The sequence below is a fragment of the Trachinotus anak genome, unplaced genomic scaffold (assembly GCF_046630095.1).
Source record: "Trachinotus anak isolate AG129_WGS33_773 ecotype Australia unplaced genomic scaffold, CSIRO_AGI_Tana_v1 ptg000010l, whole genome shotgun sequence".
NCBI classification, from domain to species: domain Eukaryota; kingdom Metazoa; phylum Chordata; class Actinopteri; order Carangiformes; family Carangidae; genus Trachinotus; species Trachinotus anak.
Window position 1 is genome coordinate 12,424,304 of NW_027273861.1, and position 24,201 is coordinate 12,448,504.

The 24,201-nt window shown below is 41.3% G+C and overlaps 1 protein-coding gene across 2 annotated transcripts in view; it reads right to left on the reverse strand.

Moving 5' to 3' along the window:
- The window catches only part of LOC139627003 (zinc finger protein GLIS1), a 72,564-nt gene that overhangs the window by 41,990 nt on the left and 6,373 nt on the right, over positions 1 to 24,201 (reverse strand). For both annotated transcript variants that reach the window (XM_071487597.1, XM_071487596.1), the window contains exon 3: positions 727 to 919. In XM_071487597.1, coding sequence (XP_071343698.1) covers positions 727 to 919 — 193 coding nt within the window. The remainder of the gene's footprint in view (positions 1 to 726; positions 920 to 24,201) is intronic.

A 24,201-nucleotide genomic window follows, 5' to 3' on the forward strand; every position in this document is an offset into this window, starting at 1 on the left:
GGTACTCAGGTCAGATTTCTCCATGCGTTGCTGTGATCTCCTACATAATCATTCCTGTCAGTTGGCTCATTATGGATTTTGTCCAAAGCCCCTGAGTGATGTGAGAAGAGCTCTCTTTTCTCCGGGCTGTCTCATGAAGGAATCGTCTTTGTCCCTTCCCCTGAGCACGCCGGGGGAAAAACAGAGCTAACGCTAACTTGGATTGGAGAGAGCCACTGGCAGGCTTTGTCATCGTTGTTGTTAATAAAGACTTCACCCCTCTCCCCCTCTTTCCCTCTTCTATTCAGGAACACCATTTCCTGTTTGGCTGTGGGGAAAATATTGAGAGACAATATGAGAGGAGTGAATGTTGTCCAGACGCACTTTTGGTTGAATGACTGAGGATCGAGGAAAAGAAAAGAGGAGGGGGAAGAAGAAGGAAAAACCCTACAACATAGAAATACACTGGAAATTCTTTCTGACTTGACAAACAGTAGTCACAAGATTTCACAACAGAAAAAGACCTATTAGTAAATGCTGTACTTTGGACCCCCCCCTAGTGTAGTTTATGAGACTGGGTAAAGCTTTCAAGCTACATACAGTATGTGTGTCTCTGACCCAATAGCACAGATAATGAAAAACACATTGTACCTGCTTATTGGTAGTAATACTACGCCAAACAGGAAACATTCAAAACTGAAACAGGAACACAATTATTATAAAGCAGGCATAACAGTGACACTTTACCTGGTGTCTTGGTGAGGGCCGTCCTGTAGAAGGAGGTCGGGGGTATGTCTGTCGCCGTGGAGGCTCTGGAGGTAAAGCCCCCCTGAATGACCCCCCACCAGTGGTTGCAGGCTCTGCCCACATCGCATCAGGGTGCCCTCAGCGCCACCCAGCTCAGCGTCTACATCTTTCTCTGAGCAGTAGGCACCATTCACTGGAAAAGGACCAGGGAGAGTATTACTAAACTGGCCACATTACAATCAGAATATGGTTGATACACTATTTACATACATTTACACTCTTTTTTTAAACAAAGGGACACTAATGCGAGTATTGCTTTCGACAGCAGAGCTGTGACCCAGTGTCACTCTCACATTAAAAGCTGGCTGAGCAAAATGCACTCAGTGATCTACTGACAGCCTTGGAAGAATAATCAGTTTACAATGGGATCCATGACATCAGTGACATGTTGAAATCCTATTAGATTATAAATATTCTCTTGAGGGATAATTGTTGGCTGCCATAACTGTAGTATCCAGTGATATATGGAGAGCTCTTTGGCAAAGTCTGACTGGTGACAGCAAGAATAACGCTGGAATGATTTATTACCAAATATTATTGCTGGAGTAGTTGAGGAACTTAAAAAAAAAAAAACTGTCCATTTTGGAAAAATAAACTAACTAAAATAAATACGTCAGCAGTGTCCAGCCAGTATGTACACAAAGTGTAACAGTTGTATCAATCAAGAAATTAAATTACATCCCTTTACATTCACCCTCAGTTGCTCTAATTTTATGTAACCACTAATTTTATTTAGTTAATTAGCAAATTATTAATTCATGGAGGGAAATTAGCAGTTGAAGGTTGGATGTCCATCTATGTACTCAAATACAAAAACCAAAAGTAACTGTGTTGGAGGAGTTTTTCTTTATAAGCATTTACCTTTATATTGTGTTTTAATCCTTATGTAAGCATGTATAGCTCAGCATATTCAGCAGATCAAATGTTTACCACTCCAATCTGAATATTTGATTAGACATACAGGTTTTATGAACGTGACCAAAGATATAATAAAAATAGGAAGGGGAGAGATGAAAGGGAGAGATGGGAGAGCTCGGTGTATGAGGAAATATTTTTGAAGGGAAAACCGATATCCCCACACACGCATGTGTAGGTGGCCACGCGCCCCCCTGTTCCAACTTTCCTAACTCAATTTCTCAAATTCAATTTTCTTCTAACAATATTATTGACAATGTTATCACACACCATGAGCTATTATTAATAAACTCACCCAAACACCATGTATGTGAAGGAGAACACAGAAAGGTACTGGTGAAGAAAATGAACTAAATGTGAAAATAGTCAGCGAAACAATCAGCAAATATAAGGATTTGGGCAACAGATGACAAACCCACTACCCCCCCCCCAAAAAAAAAAAAAAAAAAAAAATTAACAAAGGAGAAAGAAAGATATTACAACATGAGTAACAGATGGAGAGAGAAAGAAAACAGGACAAGCAGTAAAGGGAGGATGTGTTTTGGAATATAGGAAAAAGGTTAAAGAAGAATGAACAAAAGACAAGAGAAAACAAGGGAACTTTGTGAGGCATGTTATCCTCCGTTTAAGGAACATCTTTTCACATATCCCTCCTCCAGCTGATGTATCCACAGTCTCCTCTGCATGCGTCATGTCGTGGGTCACAGCGGAAACACAAAGTAGAGAAAAGGCAAAGCGAGCAACGCAAACAGTCCAGTATCACCAGGGGACCCGAAGGAACAACGCTGGTTTCACTCAAAGCCGTTAACAGAATGAAAGATGTCTTTCAACTCTGGTCTGTTTTCAAGCAATACGAATTGTTGTGTTTGTCAAATTCTGGATTGTTCTGGATTTTTCTGTTTTCGTTTCATTCCCCTTTTCACAATTTGCTGGCTGAGCATCCCCACCAATTAGCATTTACAACTGTGTTTCTGTATGAAGGTCTCAAGGCCTGCTGATGTGGAGCCAAGTGTTTCCCTGCCTTAAGTCAGGAGTAATTCAATCCGGATGGCCAGGAGTGACATGAAGATGACTTCACATCAACAGAGATCTCATAATTAGGCCTTGACTGCCCATGTGCATGCACACAAAAGCACAAACAACCAAATAAAAACACTGTCATCATAAAGCACAGGGTGGACTGGCAGTGGGTCAACGAAGCCTTGAATGAATGCACATGCTTTCTCACACACATATCAGAGTCAGCACCTTATCAAACACAGACCCACACCAAGCTTATTTCTCTGTTCCACAGCGTAGACTGTAGTACAGACTGGACTATTGCCAGGAAAAGTTCACCATGTAAATGATTCAACACAGAGAGAAGACAGGGATGATGATACTGGAACAGGCTCATAAAGCCACCATTGTTTTTCAGAATGATTTTTTTAAATATCTACTTAAATGTGTCTTCACTGCCAGAAATCATTGAATGGGGTCTGCACTGAGTTTGGTTTTACAGAACACTAAGCCTGGTATTAGGGTTGGCTATTGAAACTCAACACTTTTTTGGTACCGACGCCCAAAATGAGTCTGAAGAACTAATCAAAAAACTGTCAGCTACCGAACCCTGGCAGCAAATACCTGGTCAGATTTACAATCTTGTTTACTTATTGAACAATCAGACAGTTCCAGATTGAAATAAAAGAAATTCTGCCAGTTTACAACTACTTGATTAATTTCTTGTACAGCTGCTTGTGTTTAGACAACATAAAATTTGGGAACTTGCACTTCTATTTATCGGAAAACAACTTCTTTTTATTGGAAAACATATTTATAATTCTCAAATATGGTATTCATGAAAGTCAATTTTTTTTATCAGCATTAATATCAAAAATTTCAAATAAATCACGAATTTCCCTACTTAGTATCAGTATTATTACTAAGATACACATGCTCTTAGTGAATGTGGGTGAATGGATTTGGAAATGTGACTGCCATGCTCTTTAGTTTAAAGCAGCACCATGTGAGACTTCCACACAAACTTGCAACATCTACTTTGACCACTTGGAGGCAGATGAAGCAACACTGACATATCATTACTTTTTAAATTGATATGGGAAACCAGTTGCCAAAACATTTGCTTATTTAAATCCAGTAGACACGTAGCAACATTAGCATTCATCTTAAATCATTTGTTTGTGTCCACCTGACAAATGGTAAGTACCATGTTTAAATCTTTTATTGTTTTTGTTTTTGTTTTTTTAGCTCTGTTTGGCTCTCCACCAGTTCCTGAGGGAAGTATCTAGCTCCTTGGCTGTAGCTTGCTCCACTTTGTTCACAGGCTAGTTGCTAACTCTGCCTGTCTGCCGTTTGAAGTTGGACAGGAAGCGTACAGTTCGTTTTTATAGTTTTTTTCTGCTTTCTGTTGAAATGCTTTGTAGAACTGAGCTGAACTGTCACCTACGGGCAACTCCTGTCATCAAGTACAAGTCGTACTGTGATCCACTGAAAATATTGATTATAGCCACCAGGAGCAGAACAGACAGAATAGCTCTTGATGCAATTTGGAGCCACCATGCGAAACAACCTACAGCAGCTTTAAGTTCCATTTCTTTGTAAGATGTTTTTCTCTTGTTATGTTCTTTCAGGGGAAGTTACAAATACATCTGGATTTTTAACCTCTAGCATCTGACTTTCACATGTGTTTTAACTGCATCTAGGAGTTTGCGTGACAATTTATTGCAAAATCATCCACTAGTCAGGAGAGAGAGTATGAGTGTCACTGAAACCCTTCTTGCGTGGCTTTGATTTACTTGTTCCAATACAAACAGGTAGGAGTGCTTCCAAAAAAGGGCTAAAAAAAGACCCTCCTGTCTGTACTCGTGTGTCCAACCGTCATGATGTATGAACGTGTTGTGAAAGCTCAAGTGGACTGAAGTGTCTCCATCAGAGACACCTTGCGAATGTCTCCAGGACATTAAAATCAGAGTGTTAAATGAGTGTTAAGGGTCTTGATCCCCTCCGCTGCAGAAAGTTTGCACTCTGGTGATTTAGAGCTTTACTACATTAACAGAATCAGTCATGCTCTCGTTGGGGAAACAGGCTCCTCAACATATGGTGGCTTGGATGGGACCCAACGGTAAATTCAGTTTATATTGAATGTGCCATGGTAATTCAGCGTTGAACATTTCATTGTGTGTTAAAGCCTTGTTTGATCAGGAGGTGGAAGCCAGAGAGACCATCAGGGACTGAGGTGAAATGTAAAACATCCAGCAGCACAAGAGATAGAGTCTGTGTGTGTGTGTATATGTGTACATGTCTTCCTATGGTTGTGGCAACATATGTATGTTAGAAACCATCACTGTGAGGACATTTCGGCCAGTCTTCAAAACTTTAAAGAGCTGTTTGAGGATTAAGATTTGGTTTTAGGATTAAGTTTAGGATTAAGGTTTGGTTTGGTTAAGGGTTGGGGTTAATTTTAGGCTTAGTTTATGGGCGGTGTGTTAAGCAAGGCAGCTATGTTTTCATCATAATTGTCATACTTGTGTTTTCAAAAAATACAGTATTTCTCCAATTGTTATGATTGGCAAACAAAAAAAGGTACCCTGTGGAGCTTTTGGCCTCTAGCAGCACTACAGAGCTGTATGTTTTTACAAGTGGGTCCGCATTTAGTCTGCATCATGCACAACCACAGGGGCAACATGATGCACATTCCTACCACTGATTCCACTGATGGTAGTAACATGCAAAAAAGCAATGTGTCCGTAAAGGCAGAGAAGAAGCATAGACTGAATTTAAAGATGGACGTAGCCTCTGTGACACCAATAGGTTTCTGAAGAGCGGCTTTGAAGCTCAGAGTGGGCTGCTCTACCGTTGCCATCTTGGCAGCACCTGACTCCACCTAACCCATACCCCTATCCCAGCTAATCCTAAATTGAGCAAAGAGATGCTGAGACCATGGTGCGTGCCAGTTTGTGGTACACCTGTCACTCAAAGTCGCTGTCAATTATGAATAACTTAAAGCTTTAATAAAATCTAAATGGCTGAGTCATATAAAAATTCATCCCTCACTGCAGTTTTTTTGTACCAGGCTGTAAACATGTCTGTTTCTGTTGTAAAGTTGGGCGTTTTATCATGAATCGAATCAGTTTTGGAGCCAGCAAAAAACAATAAAGAAATAAAACTTACCTTAGCAAGAGGAAGGACATGCATTCAGCACATTTAGACATCAAAGATACACACTAAATTCTGCTAAGAAACACTGAATGTAAACATGACAAAAAGAACTCCACTTTTAACTGAGTTCAGTTTTCTGTCCAATTCTCGTGAGCATCTTAAAACAAGCAGGGTGGGATGTTGCTGTGACATACACAGTTGCAAACATTCAGACCGAGTTAGGAGTGATGTTGTAAGGGCGTGGGATCAGGGACGCAGGGACAGAAAGAAAGAGGCAGGACAGTGCCAGAAGCACCAGGGGCAAGCGTTTGGTTCAGTGCAGAGACCATGTACAGATGTGCTGGCTCATCCTCACAGAGAGCCACTGATGTCAGCATTGCCAACTAAAGACACAGGCACAAATAAGGACTCTATTGTTAGCTGCCTCTTAAAACACCATCCCAAAAAAAAATTTCGAAGAAGGACTTAAGGCAAGAAACAGCCCCTGTTGATAACATGTCTAATAATACTCTGTTACATCTGAAGTGGTATCATCCGTTCCATAAATGTCATCACATGATATCTCTTGCTCCCTCTGCCTCCTCTCCTCTCCTCTCCTGTATAATTAAAGTAACATGTTCCTTTCAGTGAGCACTACTGCAGGATGACGGTAAACTGACGAGCTCACTGAGACACACAAGAGCAGAAGTTAAATTAAAGAAGCAGTATGCCAGTTTGTATGCTTCATCGCACATGAATACATATACTAATGCTTCAAACAGTGTAATTATAGTGTCATTATAAAGGGATAAAGGTGGTTATTCAAGAACTTGTTTTGGAGATGTATGATTATTTTTTGGCAGAGGTTGTGGTGGTGGTGGTGGGGGGGGTTCGAATCACCCTGCCAGCCATACGTCTGCTCTGATGTCATCCATTTGTCATGCTTCCTCCTTTTCTTTGAGAAAACAGCACACAAAGCCATAAAACTCAGATGCATCATGATCGTGAGTGGAGAGTGCTCTCTAATCCTTTTTCCTGCTGATTAAGGCAGCCACTGTGACCATGGAGGCTGAAAAATAAGACAATAGACAGGAACAATGAATGAATGCAGGCTCGATAATTTGGATAATTAGGGTACGACTCACTCTTCAGTGGAAGGTTGCGGTCACTGTGACGGTGATTACATTGATTGTTGAATACGCTTCACATACTGGATAAATTTTACATTGGGGATCGTGGTCAGTTAGGGTGCGTTGTAATCGTACACCTATTCAGGCTGCCTCAGGGGCTGATGATCAGAGTCATGTTCAAGTTCAGCAACGTTGTGCCTTGGCTAAAAACTCTCCCTCGGTGACTAATAAATGACTAATAAAGTAGAGCAGACATATGTCTCCAATCTAGCAGAACTCAACCCCTCTGAAACAACATGACCATTATCCCAAGATACGCAGTTATGACTACATTACCATACAAAGCATTCCAGTCTATACAGTACTGAAAAGATCAAACCACATCATCACATAGTTGAAAGTCTATGTCGCTGTCTCCCTCAATGAATCTCTTTCCTCCTCCCTCTTTCGGTATCATTATTTCTCTTCAGACAACACCATTCCTCCATCTGATCAGCAGATGGTCTGGACACCATTATTAACTGTAATTGGTGGTAATCTGGGGCGATTTTTTATTTCGGTGACACTTCATTTTCTATAATTCTCGCCTCTCCCTTTTAAGTCACCTAAGCGCTGCGTTAAGTGCCAGAGTGAGACTGTGCTTGTGCCAGCGTTTAATGCGTTCAAGTCTTCAGAGACATGCAGGCCTCAATGAAAAGCAGATGTGCAGATGGATGGATGGTTTAAGGAGAGGAAAGGGGAACGATCAGAGGTGTACTGTACTTAAAGCAGGAGGAGGCTATTGGTGGTGGTGGTGGTGGTGGTGGGGGGTGTCGGAGAGGGAAATGGGCTGTCAGGAGTGTGATGCAAACATCTGAACCCAGGGTACAACAACAAGCTGCCAAAACCGCAAGATAGATGCCTCTGGAAATCCAGTGTGACACCTCAACTGGCCCCACTTTGGCTCCATAAATCATAACATTCAGCACTTAAACAGTTAATAATGATCATTTTATTCCTGTCTGCCCCAACACCCCCACCTGCCATGGTCCCCCCCCCTCCACTCTTTCCTCTCTTTTAACATTAGACGGGTCAACAGATACAAGTGTGCAACAGCAGGCTGCAGGACTTTCTAGCGGGATGCTCTAGTTGTGCTTCTTGTCCGGTGCAGATGTTGTGTATTAGGGTCTAAAGCCTTTCCCGGCTTCTCTGAATCTCATAACTCACGTCTATATTTGTGTCTGCGGCATAGGCCCGGAACTTATTTGTTTGCTTAGTAATGGATGTATGATTGAAAAACCTGGGGGCATAAGTAAATGAAAAATAACAATGTCTAGGAAGAAAGCTCCTCTTAAAGCAGGTGCAGAGCAGAGGAAGAAGAAGAAAAAAAACTCTATTAAATTACTGTTGGAGCACAGAAATGTCAGTGTTTTTGTAGCAGGATTACCAGTACCAGCAGACATGAGAACTTTCATGAGGATAAAATCAATTTGTTCTGGCTGATCTTAGCCACTCTCAACCAGGTATCTTTGTTCCTTCCCGTTTTCTCATGGTCAGCTTGGTCACACAATAACCTCAGATTAACTGTTATGAAGTCGAACACAAAGAAAAAAAACCTCAGAGTGAATAAGAGGGACTCATGTGGCTCCAGAGGCATCCAGCTGCAAGCCTCAATCGTGTCTGGGCACAGCACAAAAAGATCTTACATCAGCTTCAAGAGAGTAATAACATTAAAGAAATTATTAGTACATATAAAAAAAACTGAGAAACAGGCATCCAAGTCAACGTCTTTGTGGATACGAATGATTGTTTTGTACTAAGTGGCTACACAGTTTTAAGTCATACTGATGACTGCGGTGGTCGGTAAATGATTAGCTCTCCTGCCTGTTAGAGAAGAGGGCACATGTTGTGGGAAGCAGGCATCCCCATAATACCAGGCTCTTCAAATGGAGCAGGGCTAACCGCAGTCATGAACACAAACAAATAGTTGGCAGTCAACAGCCCTCCGATCCTCAACCCCACCAACCTACCCCACCCACCCCATCCCTGTGCCAGGCTTGGTGCCAGGCGAAGTTTCAAAGACCAACCACTTTACCACATGGCTTAAAGAGGGGGCGCTGCAAGTAAAACCCAAACACAAGGGACAATGTTGTGGGATTATGGGTGACTCCACATGCATGATTACACACACACACACACACACACACGCACGTCCTCTTTTTGATCTTCGCATACACACACACACACACACCCTTAAAAGAGCTCTCTCACATACACTAAACTCTTGCAAAGGAAGATGCACTGCATGGTTGTGGTCATTATCCCATAACTTCCTCCCAACTGTCTCAGCCAATCGTTTTCTCTGCTGTCCACTGATTAACATAATTAAAACTTTACACTTGTGCATGTCACCACCTGGTGGTAGCATCTTGTCACTGGTGGTGTCTTCGAGCCCATCCTTGATGAGGACTCATCTATCAACAGGTGATTCCACAACAACGGCAAAAGACTAATAAAAAAAAGTATGATCTTAGAAGAAGACCTGCAGATCGTAGATGCTCAGATCAATCAGACAGAAGTTACTGAGAGTGAAATTTTGTTTGGGTTTTAAAAACAGCTCAGCTCTGTTTGTGGATGATTTCACTCAAATGATCTTTTGACGCAATGTCTAATAACATAGGTGTAACAAATTTGCTTAACAACATTTTTAGACTTCCCTTGCTTCCTTTTACCATTGTTGAAGACATTCTATCATATTTGTGAAAATGTTTTAAAATTTTAAATGCTTGTAAATACTGGAGAAATAAAATACCTATATTCTGCAGTATGAAGGATTAAGGCATATTTTCATACAAATAAATGCACATTTGCTCTGTTTTTGACTGACATAACAATTGAGTCACAGCATCCAGTTAATGAAGCCCATTTTCTGGTCTAAGCAGGTTTTAATATATATAATTATCCAACAATCAGGAAGTGACGCGCTTACACTTCTAAGAGCTGTAACAGTGGGATGATCAATATCACTAGTACTGAGTAATTAGCATAAGCAGCAATAACTGCATGCTGAGATCTGATCAGAAAAAGAAAAGTGCTCAGTACACAGAAATCCAAACTTAATCACCAGGAAATCCAAAGAAAAGGCTCCATGGTACTTTGTGGTAACTGACCTCTGGGAAGGGCTTTTTTTTTAAATAACACCACAGCAATGATTGATTATCACAAAAATAAGCATATCTTCTATCTTCAAGTCAAACTCTTTTAGAACATTTGCTAATATAAGAAAAATGTGCACAGTCAACAAACCACTTTAAAGCCACTAGTAGCCACAACTGTATCCTGACAATCACTATCATAACAAGATTTTGCCCACAAATCTGTGCACTGCCAGGATTAATCACAGACAATCACAAAGTTTTACAAGGAGTCCTCAGCCAAACCACATCCTATAATTTGACAGAAAAGCCACAATTGTAAAGGCCAAACAGCGCACAAATAATAGCCAGGCCCACAGACTGACTTGATAGACCAGCAGACTGACAAGACGTGATGCACTTGCCTGGCAGACGTGACAGGGGCGTCTGGTTTAATGACAGACACCTTTATAGGGCTGGTGAACAACACAGCTCCAGAGCCGAGCCAAGAGTGCTGAAACCTCGGCAAGGGATCCGGAGGTGCTTCAAAGTCAGACAAGAGGCTGCTCTGTTTGGGGAGGCGGCAGTAAATACTGGCAGAGTGATGTAGCCAGTCCAGAGTTTTGGGACTGACGAGCACTCGCAGCACCACACCCTCAGAGAAAGTGTTAAGGTGAGACTGGAACACTTCTCAACTGAATCAAGTTATTTCCTGCAATAACTGAACATAAGAAGGGTTACAAAGTCTCAAAACTTTTTAAATCAGTGTTTAAGGTTTTAGATCCTGAATCTGAGTGTGTAAATGCTACTTTGAGTTTTTATCTGTGTGTGTACTTATGTGTGTATGTGTCTGTGTGTGTGTTCACTTATGAGAATAACCAGTGTATATAAATCTCCTATAAAAAAATAAACATGGTGAATTAGTGCAGAAGCTGTGTTTTGTCCATGTGCCCAGTCCAGTCATATCAAAACACAGCAGAGGTCCCTCTGAAACTGTAGTGAAATCAGATCCGTTTGTCAAACATCAGTATGACCCATTATTTGTCAAAATTACTATAATAGCATAATAAATCTTTACTGTTAACAACAGCTAGGTTAGGAAAATAACTTCTGTCAAACAGAGGTCATTTGTAATGATGGCTTTATTCACATGTTGATGTTTATGTGTTCACGTGACATAGCAATAAAAGAGAGATTCATGGTAGTATACTTTTATTTCTCCTATTTTAAAAAAAATGGTGGGATAAAGCTTTTTTGTTCATAAAAGTTTACAGATTCAGTCTTTGTGTCTTTATATCAGGAATCCAAAATTATGTTTTTTAAAGTTCCTAAATAATTGGACCTGAAAAACTGCACAGTGTAAAAGCCAAAATTGTCTATAAATACTGGAAATACTAGAATAATGGTTTTCAATACATGCACAGTTTTGTAAAAATTTGTGATTTGGATTATTATGACGATTTTATTTATTATTAGCAAGAATTGCATATTTGGATGTTTGGATATTATGTTCATGTTCTGAAACTTGTTTATGTTAAGAGTTACGAAGAGAGATTTAGAGGCATTTAAACGTAGTAACGTACGTAACTTCTGCCGCAAGGTGTCTCTCAATCAAAACAATAACAAAAGACAGCGTTGGGTGATGTTGTCTTCATCACCATTGCCGCAAGCTTCTCCCAGTTTCATTCAGGAAGTTTTTACCTGGAGCTGAATTACCTACAGAGGTCTCCCCCTCTTCAAAATAAACAGACCCAGTGATTATAACCGTGAAAAGCACTGAAAGCAGTTTCACATTTAAAGTCAGTGTTTCGCAGACGCTGTATGGCGGACACAGGACATCAGGGAAAGATTGGGAGCTAAGACTGCTAATCTAACCAACTAACTGCTAATTTATGAACCAGACATTCAGGAGGTTTTTATTCGCAGCTGAAGTATCTGCACAGGTGTCCAACTCTCCATAACAAACTGACCAGTGGATTAAAACCCGTCGAAACACCGAATAAAGCAATGCCACTTTAAAAAACAAGTGATTTGCCGATACTTCTCGGTGGACACCATGCCGTGGAATGGCTGGAATCTGAGACTCCTTACCTTTGTTTCTTTGATAATTTATAAACCAGATGTTTGGGATGTTTTTACAGGCACACCACATAGCCAATAATCCACCAAGCAGGCAAGTCCTTTACATCTTTCCCCGTCTCCCTGTCACTCTTTACTGGTTTTTATGGGCAGCTGATCAGCAGTGGTGTCCTCCTCTCCATGACTAATGGACCAGGGGGTTAAAAGACAATGAACAAACAACTGAAACAACAAATAACGAAGATTCACTTTAGAAATCAGTGATTCACCGATGCTCTTAGGTGTACACGGGGCATCTCAGAGTTGATGCATGGAGCGGATTCTATTAGCAGGTGAGTGCCGGTTCGACTCCCGACCAGCCTGACTCTTTCATTCCCCCTCTCTCTCTGCCCCTTTTCTGTCACTCTCTACTGTCCTATCAATAAAGGCAAAAAATGCCCCAAAAGATCCATGTGAACAAGTTTTTGTTTGTGGATGTTCAATAGTAAGAGTCCACAGCTTCGCTAAGGCCTCTGTAGTCACTGTAGGCACAGCACTGCTTTGTGCTAAATGCTAATACTAGCATAGCAACATACTCACAATGACAATGCTAACATCCTAATGTTCGTAGATGTAATGTTTTTACTATGTTCACCATCTTAGTTTAGAGTGTTAGTATGGTAACATTTGCAAATTAGCACAAACGACAAAGTGTATCTGAGGGTGATGGGAATGTCATCATGCCTCTTTTGCAGGTTTATAGTCAAAAACTGTATTGTATTGGACAAATTAAAGATTAGACCATATGGCTTTAAATGAAGCAAAGGTATCACCAAGGTTATTAAAGATAATCATGAGGGGAACGTGAATGTGTGCACCAAATTTCATAGTAATCCATCCAGTAGGTGTTGAGTCATTTCTCTCAAATGCAATGAGCCTACTCAGGAGCTGCAATAGTCAGTGAAAATGATTTCCTCATAAGTAATCTCAGATATGGAAGCATGTCTATCCAGAGCTGCCAGAGCTGTTCCATTAATAAGACTTTGTTAGTGTAGCTCATCTCTGCGCCAGTGATCATTTTGGTCTGATGCGCTACTCACTGCACTCCTTCAGACCTCTTCAGCCAGCACCCAATATTTACAAGCAAGCCCAAATCTGTGAGAGAATTCGATTGAACACAGATGGCAGGAAATTCCTCGGAAATGACAGTGGCCAAACTCAACCACAGAACATGAGAGTATCTCCATGCAGCACATGCATCAAGGCCCATCTGACAGATACTCTCTCGTCTTCTCGCCCAGCGCCGCCTCTTGCCATCGATTACAGTTTGGACAAGAGTGGAGATTTATATAACTTCTGTAAAACAAGTGATCAATTTGCAGCAATTACTGTATACTTTTAATGGTTTCGAGGCAGCAGTGGGGGAGAAATAAATGAATAGTTAGGAAAACGTCTGGAGGAAAATTCCCTTGATAGTCGGTGGTCCAACTGAGAGGTTGAGTTTAAGTGTTTAATTAGATCACATTTGAATGGAACAACATTTGAAAATGATTATTTTGTTACCTACACACAGTGCACACAACCTTCTGTTATTCTCAGAGGGGATGCTAGTTGTTTAAAACAAGGGCCAAACCAGATGTTTTGGGAACTAAAAGCTGAATCCAATTTCACTTCCTATTTCTTGGTGACTTTTTGTTGTTTTAGCGCAGGAAGAATAAAGGAATGCGACTTTGTGAAAAGGATCTGTTCAAAGCATGCATAGTAATTGCTTTGGCTATTGAAGTTTCCGCTTAAAGTTCAGGCGAGTGTTTCTCCACAGTGTCCACAGTGAATACTAACTATTCAGGATGATTAGGGGTTAACTCACCTCCAACATGCAGCGCTATGAGGAAAATGACTTCTTCAAAAGCCCACAATTCCCTTTGACAGCAAAGGCACAGAGGGGAAGCTTTTATTTTGATTAGATTATTGGTGTTGTTTCATGTCACCAGTTTCTAGACTTTTATATGTCAGGGTACAATATAAACTGATTTGCCTTTTGTGTCCTCAGAACATGTGTTATATTAAACACAGGACACATGACACAACAATAAGTACATTACAACAGTGCCTGGCTATGTAAGTGAACCCAACTGTGGCAAAGGAAGCATGTGGTGATGCCGTGTAAACAAATGTTTGGTTTGTCTGTCCATTAAGTGAGATGACCTCACTTGTAGACAACATACTCTTGATATAAGCATGATCTCTCGACTTGCTTTAAAAATAATTACACTTGATTTAATGGCAAAAGACGAATACAATTTATTTAATAATAAAGAACAGAACTTTTTTGACTACGTGCAACTGTAGACACCTCTGACACACTACATATTTAATGAATAGTCTGTAACTGATTCAAACCAACAGTGACAAAGTGTGCTTTAACACTGCTGAAAAAATGACGATAACCGGGACTGGAGAGGGACCTCCTCTTTGACCCAGGGCCACCACATGATTCTGGGGTTTTTATAAATATACAGAATAAATAAGAGAGGGCCCCAGGTTTTCCACTGAGCAAACCTGTGTTGAGTTTCAAACCACACATACCTAAGGAAGTCAGCAATACCATTTCTTTATTGTGTAGGGAGTCCTCATTAACCAAAGGCTTTGACACTAAGGACCAGCCCCCCTTCACAACCACACACTCAAATACACAGATCATACATAGAGACAGGAACAAGATCTTTATGTAATTTGAGATGGACAGTCCCCCAAACACTATATATCACTTCACATCAAACAGAGCTCAATATTGCTGCTGTGAGGTGGAGGAGGCTGCAGTTCATAGTCAACCCCACATCTCTCTCCAACCTCAGGAAGAGCCTACTGTTGGCCAACGCTTGTGCAATGATGGTATGACTCCTGAGCCCCCGCGGTTACAGGGACTAAGGCACAGTGGGGCCTGTAAAAACCCAAAATGGAACCGAATGACACCTATGGAAACACATTCAATCTTGTGCGGTGGGAGGTCAACGCACAGCTATTTACACAGACAGCAGCGCTGTGTTGGAACAGACAGGGCCACCATCAAAGAGCTTTATGAGTAAATATATTCTCACTGCGTAAGCATTTTAGATGTCCAGGCATTTAGGTCCTCCTGTGTTTTCCCTTCTCTTGTTTAATGGCTGTAATAAGATTCCTTTTATTATGATTTCTGCTCTAGCTGCTGTTGGTTATGGCCAAACTGAGACATGAGTTTTGTGTTAGGAATGAAACTATTTTGGAGTCACTCTGTTTGACTGTGGGTCTGCAGCAGCACCTTCAGTTATATCGCGATAACTAGGAAAAGTGTATGAGTGTATATTCATATGTGGGACAAAGACATGGAGGCACTGTCAACAAAACAAAACAATCCATCATCTGTAGACCAAGAATGTCTTCAAAGGTGAGCTCACATTGAAAATAAATAAATAAATAAAATTTCACAAGTCATACTGGTATAGTATATGGCATGCATGTCAAATACAAAACACATGGTACATTATATAAAACAAGCCAATACAAACCTTATAAAGTCTTAATCAATGTGACCATAATAATGTGGGAAAACACAAACATACATATCTCTTTATATATCTAAAATTGATGTGGTTCAGTTATATTTACATATACAGTATGTGCACATATGTTTATATTTATTCATAATGTATGCACATAAATGCATATAAAGATGCTGACCATATACTGTGATTGCAACATCCCAGGTTAGATTCTGGCTCAGGACCATCGTTGCATGTCATTCCCCCAAAATCTACTCTAACCTGCGTTTACTGCCCAAGAGCAAATACCAATCAAACAGGAATGACACTGAGTGCTGAGTTGATTACACATCAACCTGAGTGTGATAAACTCAAAGGAAAAAGTGAAGGTTAATAGTTGAGAGATTTTTGGATGGGTCTGTAGCGAGAGGAAGCCTAATCAGACGATAACAAGCAGAAATAAAGAAATCGTTCTTCATATGGATCTTGGCCTCTGCCATATGTGTTGTTTGGCTCCTCTTGGCCCAGGAGCGTAAGGGCTGAATAAAGAGGGAATCTCGAAGGGCTCTGGCCTCTACCATGTGTCAAGCCTTTCACATAACCTGGCATTCATTGTGAAGCTCTTTTACGAACCATAAAAAATATTCATTTCGCCCCTGACCTGTTTTCCAATATAGTCTCCAAACCCATAAAAGGGTTTGCTTTTCATTTATTTTTATTTGAAGAACTTTGAAATGCAAATGTTTGTTTCCTTGCAAGTAAAAATTAAGAGAAGCCATCTTGAAAGAGAAATTTGATGTGAAATATGAATTCTAGCCATTTTACATCATCCCTAACATAAACATGCGGGTTCTCAGTGCAAGTCTTTTTGTGCTGTTAAATGAGTGTACTTTGGCAGGCTGCAGTGTACATATACTGATGCTTTGCCTCTCTCGCTGGAGTCCTTCATGGCTCAGAGCTCTTGAGGCTTGTAGAAGACTGGCATCTTTACAGTGGCCTAGATTGGCCATATTTTTGTGTCAAATGACAAGTCTGGCCCTGTAAAAGTGGGCACTGTGGTAAACTGTGCATTTATATTTACAGCTAAAGCTATCAAGGACATGGCTAACAAGTCCTGTTGACTTTTGTTGAGTTGCGGTTTTGGGGGCTATACATTTAACATTTCTTAAACTGCAGCCTTTTCCAGACCTCAAATCAAAGTACATCCTTGCTAAGCTTCAGTTTTAAAAATCTTTTTATTTAGTTTACAGTTACTGTTGAACTTCCAATTTTTTTTATGGTTGGAATAAAAAGCTGCATTCTTTGAAACATTAATGACTGTATTATTGCGAAAATTGTGGAAGATTTATTATTCCCAGTGTACCAAACTGTTCTCAAAAATTTACAAATAAAAAAAAGAAAAACAGCTTGAGCTGGCCACCAGGGCTACACATTCATTTCTGTGCAATCAGAAATGATTGCCATTGACAATCAAAGCACCGCAGATGCATAAAAATGACTCAAAAATAAACATGAATTATTCATCACTTGCAGTAACCGCTGAAACCATACACACATAGTTGAATTTCACAATATATTTTGCATCAATGTCATTTTAAATACTTAAAATATACTTGAAGCATTGAGACATTTCACAAAGATGACGCGCTGCAGCACAAGTATTTCGGCATGTGCAGAGTTCGTCTCCGTGCCTGAGCTTGGCAAGAGGCCGGAACTGCGTGGTGTTTGTCTGAGGCTCAAAGTGTCCCAAAAACATGGCTGGGCCCACGTAAACAGTGACGGTGCATGAGAAGACGATGTCCAATAAGCACTGACGGTACTGTTGTGATCAAGAGGACTAGGAATGTGCTTGGCAGTAAAACCAAAGGACTTACTCGGAAAAATGGGAAGTAATAGGGGTTGGGTTTGATTAAGAACAGGACAGGAATGAAATCTGAAACAGGATGAAAAGGCCATCTGTCATCATTTCTACCTGTATTGTCTACTGAAAATATTTGTTTAGCTTTTACCTGTCAAGTTAGTTTGGCAGGAAACATTCTGACATTGTGATGATGCAGCTTTGTCATTTAACCAGCTATCACTGTAATCATAAAATCACCCAGTTCAAGCTTGGCAGTCAAACTCTTGGCCGTTTGGTTTACGGTTGTCAGTGAGAATTGTTACTTGCTGATTTTTGGTCATTGAGTCATTTTCACAGTGAATGTAATGTTTGATTGTGACAAAGTCTTACAATGAGAAAAGAAAACTGGTCAGTTGTAAAATCTTTTCTATTTTGTTTGTATCCCCTTCTGAATAATACCACAAGTTTTCATATTGCACTGTAACATTGCTAAACCTTTATTTATAGACAGTAGTTCTTTTCCAGCTCAGATAACAAAGCACTTCCCCAGAAAGCTATAACAAAAGATTCAACAATAAAACTCTCTTCATTCAGTGCAGTATTTCTATGCTTTTGCTCACTTAGCAAGTGAGTGTATCAGTTTACCAAGAAACCCTGAAAAGTCTGTAACACAGTAGGCCTGTGTGTTCCACTACAGGACAGCAAACACGCTGTCAAACTCCATGGAGCGCTGCACGATGCACCGGCCTGTGTAATGCTGTGGAACAAGCAGCAGGTATTTGTTAGTTAATCAGCGTTTGAATTAAGCTAGGGGCTGAGGTTGTGTTCAGGAGCAGCAGGGCTGTTTTGACTAAGCCATCTCAGCGAGGGCCTGGTCATGGAGACTCCCAGCATTTGTAAAAGATTAGCGGCCTGGTCCTGATGTACTGAGTTCAGGTCAGGCAGAGTGCAGGGCTCGGACGCAAGGCGAGTTTCACCCTATCTCTCCCATCTGCAGCTCTCACACAGCATATCTACTTAGTCCCGGTACATGAGACACACTGAATAATGTGATTAAAGGGTTTGGAGCGAGGTTTAGAGTTCGCAGAGGGGAGATTGTACAGAAGTTGCTCCTTCAGGAAGCAGCATTACCCAGTTTGACAGACAGTCACTAAGGTCATGCTACAGAGCCACTTACAGCACATCAAGATCTGTCCTTCTGACGCTGTATACAATAAAGATTCCTACTCTATGTACCATCTGTGTGCATTTGTGTACTGTCTGTGTCGTGTTTTGGTTAGTTTGTATTGCATTGGGGGTCTATCAAATGTGAACACTTCCAGTCGGAGCATCTATGCTGAAAAAAGGAAGGACAATAGCCCACATGCTCTCAGCCTATCATTAGCCAAAAGACTAAATGAAAACCAACTGTGTGGGAACAATAAAATAATTTGTCAAGGGAGAAGGGTGCAGATAAATTCTGCAAAGCATTTTCCAATTGGCTGAGGCTCCCGTACCCAGGGCCAAGTGCTCAGCACCTGGCTGTCATGGCTCTGACGCTGCCTAACTCATTTCAACTTTCAAACACATGCCTATTAGATCACTGTCGAGCTGAAAGAGCCTGATTAGGCTTTTTATCGGTATTAGTCAACATGTGCTCTGAGCTGACTTTTTAAGGGCAAAAGTTAGATAAACACAAAAATGAGAGAAGAGAGAAATGTAGCTTTCTTCCCCTTTTCTCACTCCCTCAACGATCTGTCCACTAAATCTGTGACTCAGCTTCAGTGAGGACATACTGGGGAGGGAGCCAGGTACTCATCCTAAATGTTCTTGTCAAAAACTCCTGGTGATATATAAGAGACATTTCCTGCTACGGGAAGCTTTATTGGTTATTGAAGCTGTGTGAACCCATGAGTCCTGTCTGTGTGGATCCAAGAACCTCAGCCTATTGCTTTCAAGGTGAGTGAAGCTCCTCTTGATGGGTTTTGGCTTTGTCGTAAAAGGTTGAATGCTGAGCCGGGGGAAAATGCTGTAAATGTCAAGCCAGCTAGGACCGCTATGCGCTGGTTCCCATTAGGTCCGAATCTTTCAACTTCCATTTTTAACTTAGCTCGCCCACCATCTCTATTAAATAGAGATTTGCTCCAAGGCAAACATTTCACATATTGATAAAAGCAGTCATCTGCATGGATACAAACACAAACACTAACACATATCTATGTGTCCAAATGCACTGATTCATCTTTAACTGTCCCGGAGCATTAAATCACCAGAGTATGTCTTTGGCAATTGATACAGTCATTGACAAATATCAGTGACTCAGCATTCATTTTGCCAAGTAATGAGACTTCTTACTTTCAAAAACAGAGTTGTGTGGTCAGTTTTGGAAACATGCAACAAGTGGCTGACCAGTGTTGCAACAGATTTCATCAGCCAAAAAAGCTACAAACAAAAACATTCTGCACTGTAGCGTACTCTGATCTAATTAGCTGGCAAAAGTTAAATAAGTCTTCAAGGTTTTCATGTTCAGAGTTGATGAACTTGTCCATCTTGTCCTTTCACTTTGACCCAAACATTAGCACACAAACACGCACACACACGCAAACACAGTCCAAACCTCCTCACTACTAAAACTGCTAACAATGAGCCCCATAAGAGATCCTGAGTGTCCAACATGATGTTTGTGTTAAGCAGTGTATTATAGAAGCCGACTTCTGGGTCTTGGGGGGAACGTTAAGCATGTTAATGAAGAGTGCATACTGAGGTTATTACTCAGTGTAATATGGATCCATTTAACACACTTATTGCACACCCCATAGGAGCCCTAGTTCAAATGGAGAAAAGCCGTACTATACTTAATCTTGGCAACAGTAAATCAAAGAAGAACAGAACTGATTGTCTTCAACAAAACTGCTTCCAGCCAAATTATTTTCTCCTTTTGGACTACAGGAAGAGACTGCCAACAGAATGAAAACTGCACAGCCTTCTTTCAAATGCAATTTAATGCAGAGAATGTAAATCAGACAGATGCTACCGGAGCCAGAAGATAACAGATGTCTCTACTGTTTCCAGAGGAAAAAACTTCTGGACAGAGCAACCAGCTCATCTGTGTGAGATGCGGTTTTCAGCTCCAGAGGGTGAAATCAAGCCGACATCTCCAGTAGACAGCAACTTCAGCACAGCAGCTACGAGCCAAAGTCATCATAGATTCCTTCAACTCCCTGTTTGGCCACCGGTCTGTCAGAGACCACTAAACAACAGAACCTGACATGTGACAGACAATAACAGGAGAATAAATAGACAACTCTTGGATTGGTTGAAAAACTGGAAGGGGAATATGATGCTCACTCTCCCCATTAGAAATGTTGCTGAAACACCCTCCAGGCACCCATCTGTGGTTGTACTTAGACAACTACCATGTGTTAGGGTGTGAAGCTGTGTTGAGGCAGACCATGCCTGGGAAAAACCCTCACTTTCACAGAAACTTTTACTGATATAATACAAGCACTATTGTCTCGTTTGCCGTTGCAGTACTACATAAGAGTTCCCATACACACGATATTCCCACACAATGAAAAAAAACATCCGTGCACTCCACAGCGTCACATCATGGGAAATTGCATCTTCTTATCACATACACCATCTCCTTGCTCTGATATTAGCCCACTGAAAAACAGCCTTCCCTTTCAAATATAATTGTCTGTAAAAAGTCTGTAAAAATAACCCTAAGCATTACAGATCACAGTGCTGGCATGGAGCCTCTAAACTTTATTAACATCCAGAGTCGGCCTGGCAAAGGTCCCAGCTCCCTGCAACTTAGAGTTACAAGCATTAACCTGAACAGAGCACCACCATCACGTTCCCGAAATCCTCCACTTCCTCCCATCATGCAGCACCGCGCTGTCCAGATTTGCTACTAAAAAAAGAAACATTTTGACAAAGCACCAGTCCACCTGTGCTTCAATGCTGCCTGTATGATGAACAGGATGATATCAATCTCTGCACTGATGAAACCTAAGAGGTCTTGACTTCAAGCCATGCATACGCTGTAATAAATTTTGACTGAAAAATGAGGTTGCCAGTGCTTTCAAATATCTCCTTGAAAGAATAATTCAATAGATACTGTGTGATGAAACTTGGCTCTAAATCTAGGACAATAATGCGTACAGATCTATACCTGCCAAGATATAATGCACATATGAATATCTGAGTCCAAATCAGCAGAGTACAGAAGTGCAAGTTGTCGTGCTCAGGGTTCACGATTGATGTCAACCCACATCATTCACAGACAAGCAAGAGCAAAGTGGTTTTTCTCTGAGCAACCTTCATTCTATCGTTCCTTTGTGTACTTATTAGTCCTGGTAAGCAAGTTAATACAGCACAGGGGCTGGACCGCATTGCACATGACTAGAGAATAAGTAATTCTTCCAGAACGCTGGGCTTCTATTAACGAGCACTAATAAAATATATAAACTGCACTATTAGACTTTATAATGTCTTTCATAGTCCTCTGGGGCAGCGCCAGCCAATAGTGCGGTGAGCTGACTGGGCACTGCCCCATAGAAGCTTCCTGGCAGAGACGGAGAGAGAACAAGAGAGAGGATAAAACTCAATCTTTTTGGCTGCTTTCTCCTCCGCTCTAATGAAGGCATTAAAACAGCCTCGGCTCGCATCATGTTTGCCCATTTATTTTTGACCACTCAGTTGAAGCCAATGGCTGATTAATCTTCATCATGACTAGCGTTGTAAAAAAGGGCCACTTCAGACGCTATTTAAGTTGAGTCTGAGCATCTGAAACTGTAGCTGCAGCAGTTTTAATGGTGATGTGTTTACAAAGCTCTGATGCACACTTAGCAACTGTTACGTGTCGTGTATGTCTCACATCTTGATCTTGCGATAAAGTGCTGATGGTGCCCGACTCTCTGGTGGGAAAGATGAAACAGCAGCTTCCTCAAGATTGACTCAAATGACCAAAACAGCTCTTCACACTCACACAATCTGTGTTCTTATTGCTTGTTTATGTGGGTCAGTAAAGCCCTAATCCCTCTCTTTCTCTCTCTCTCTCTCTCTCTCTCTCTCTCTCGCTCCAGCTGACAGCTGTGAGGGCCCCATCAGCTCTCAGCCCCGCTCTGGCAGAGGCAGCGCAGCGGCGGACGGCCGTCTTAACTGCCACAGTCAGAGTGGAGCAGATTTTTCTTTGATGAAACACAGCAGCGTCGAGCCAAGAACAGCAAGTGGCACAGCTGAGATGTAAATCAAAAACCCACCCGTGTGCTAAGTCATACACGGAGAGGTCTGCGAGAGGAGTCGCTGCTGTCTGAAAATGCATGAGTAATGCAGACACTAAAGACGTGCGGTCAGCTGTGGCATGCCTGTCCAGGCAAAAATAATCAAGAGATGAGTAGAGAAGAGCCTACCTTTGCTACAAATAGTTAAAAGGTAAAACAAATCTGGTTTAATTCACAAGACCTGGCAGCTCAATCCCCTCATCAGCAAAAGTGTAGCGCGTGAAACTCTGAGTACTTCTCAAGGCAAGGTTTGGTTCTAAAAATACAATTTTATGATGATATATCTGAGCCAACTCTGCTGCTTTCTCTTGATTAAACTGAGGCCCGGAGCAGATTTCTTCTGGTATTCCAGAGATATTTCGACACTTACTCAAACCAGATCATATTTTTGCTGTGTGACTGTTTGGATTTCATTGGCAGTACGAATGTCAGAATGCCTTTGGTTACAGAGAGATGCCATAGTCATACCACACTGGTCACATAAGAATGAGAACATTTGACCCGACTGACACTGACTATAGAGAGGGAAAAGGACGGCAGAGAGAATGCAGCGGTAAAATGTTCATGTTCATTTTGCAATTTCACAGGACTACTTCAGAGGATACTCAAGCAGAAATGATCACAGTCTCTCATTAATCTCCTTTTTTCTCTCTTTGAAACCAACCACAGTCAAGTTGATGCAGCATTCGTCTCTTCCTCTGCCACTTATCTCCTGTTTCCACACACGTCATGTGTATCCCTGGCCAAGTTTGATTGAGGTGATTCAGCCAAGCAGATGCCAGACCAGGGGTGTTCTCTCACTCTCCCTCTCTAGTGGCTGTGACTCAGGAAGCGCCCTCATTCCATTACCCAGCATTCCCTCCTCAACTTCTCAGCCAGACAGACGTTTACGGGAATACCGCTGCAGAATCATCACCAGGGCTTCGGCTTTATGAATCAATGGAACATGCTGCAAACATTACACCCTGCAACACCCTTCCCAGGCAGCACCCTCACATTTGCCCATAACTCACTGCTGAGCTCATACGAGACGCAAAAGACGTGGGCTGAGGCTCGCTCATTGGCTCATGGGAATGCACTGACTGGTGAGAAACCTTGTGAAAAGAATGCTACTATCACTGTACTACTGTGATATGAATAAACTTGCCCACATGTGCGGGTCCACATGATTTAGGGGCACAAATGCAGTAAGAGAGGATGTCTGTTTGTTTTTGTATTCCATGTAAAATACAGCTGTGCACGAAGTGACTAGTACCAAAACCTTTGGTTTTGGTGTTAAAAGCTCTTTCACTATCTGACTGAAAAAATGTTCTTGGTCAACCTCAGCAGTGAAACTTAGTGAAACACAAGTTCAGTAAAAGGTCAAATCTGTTTTAGCTGCAGTGACAGCAAAGTGTTTTCTCTGAGGGTTGATCGGTCTTTCGCAACATCTGGGAG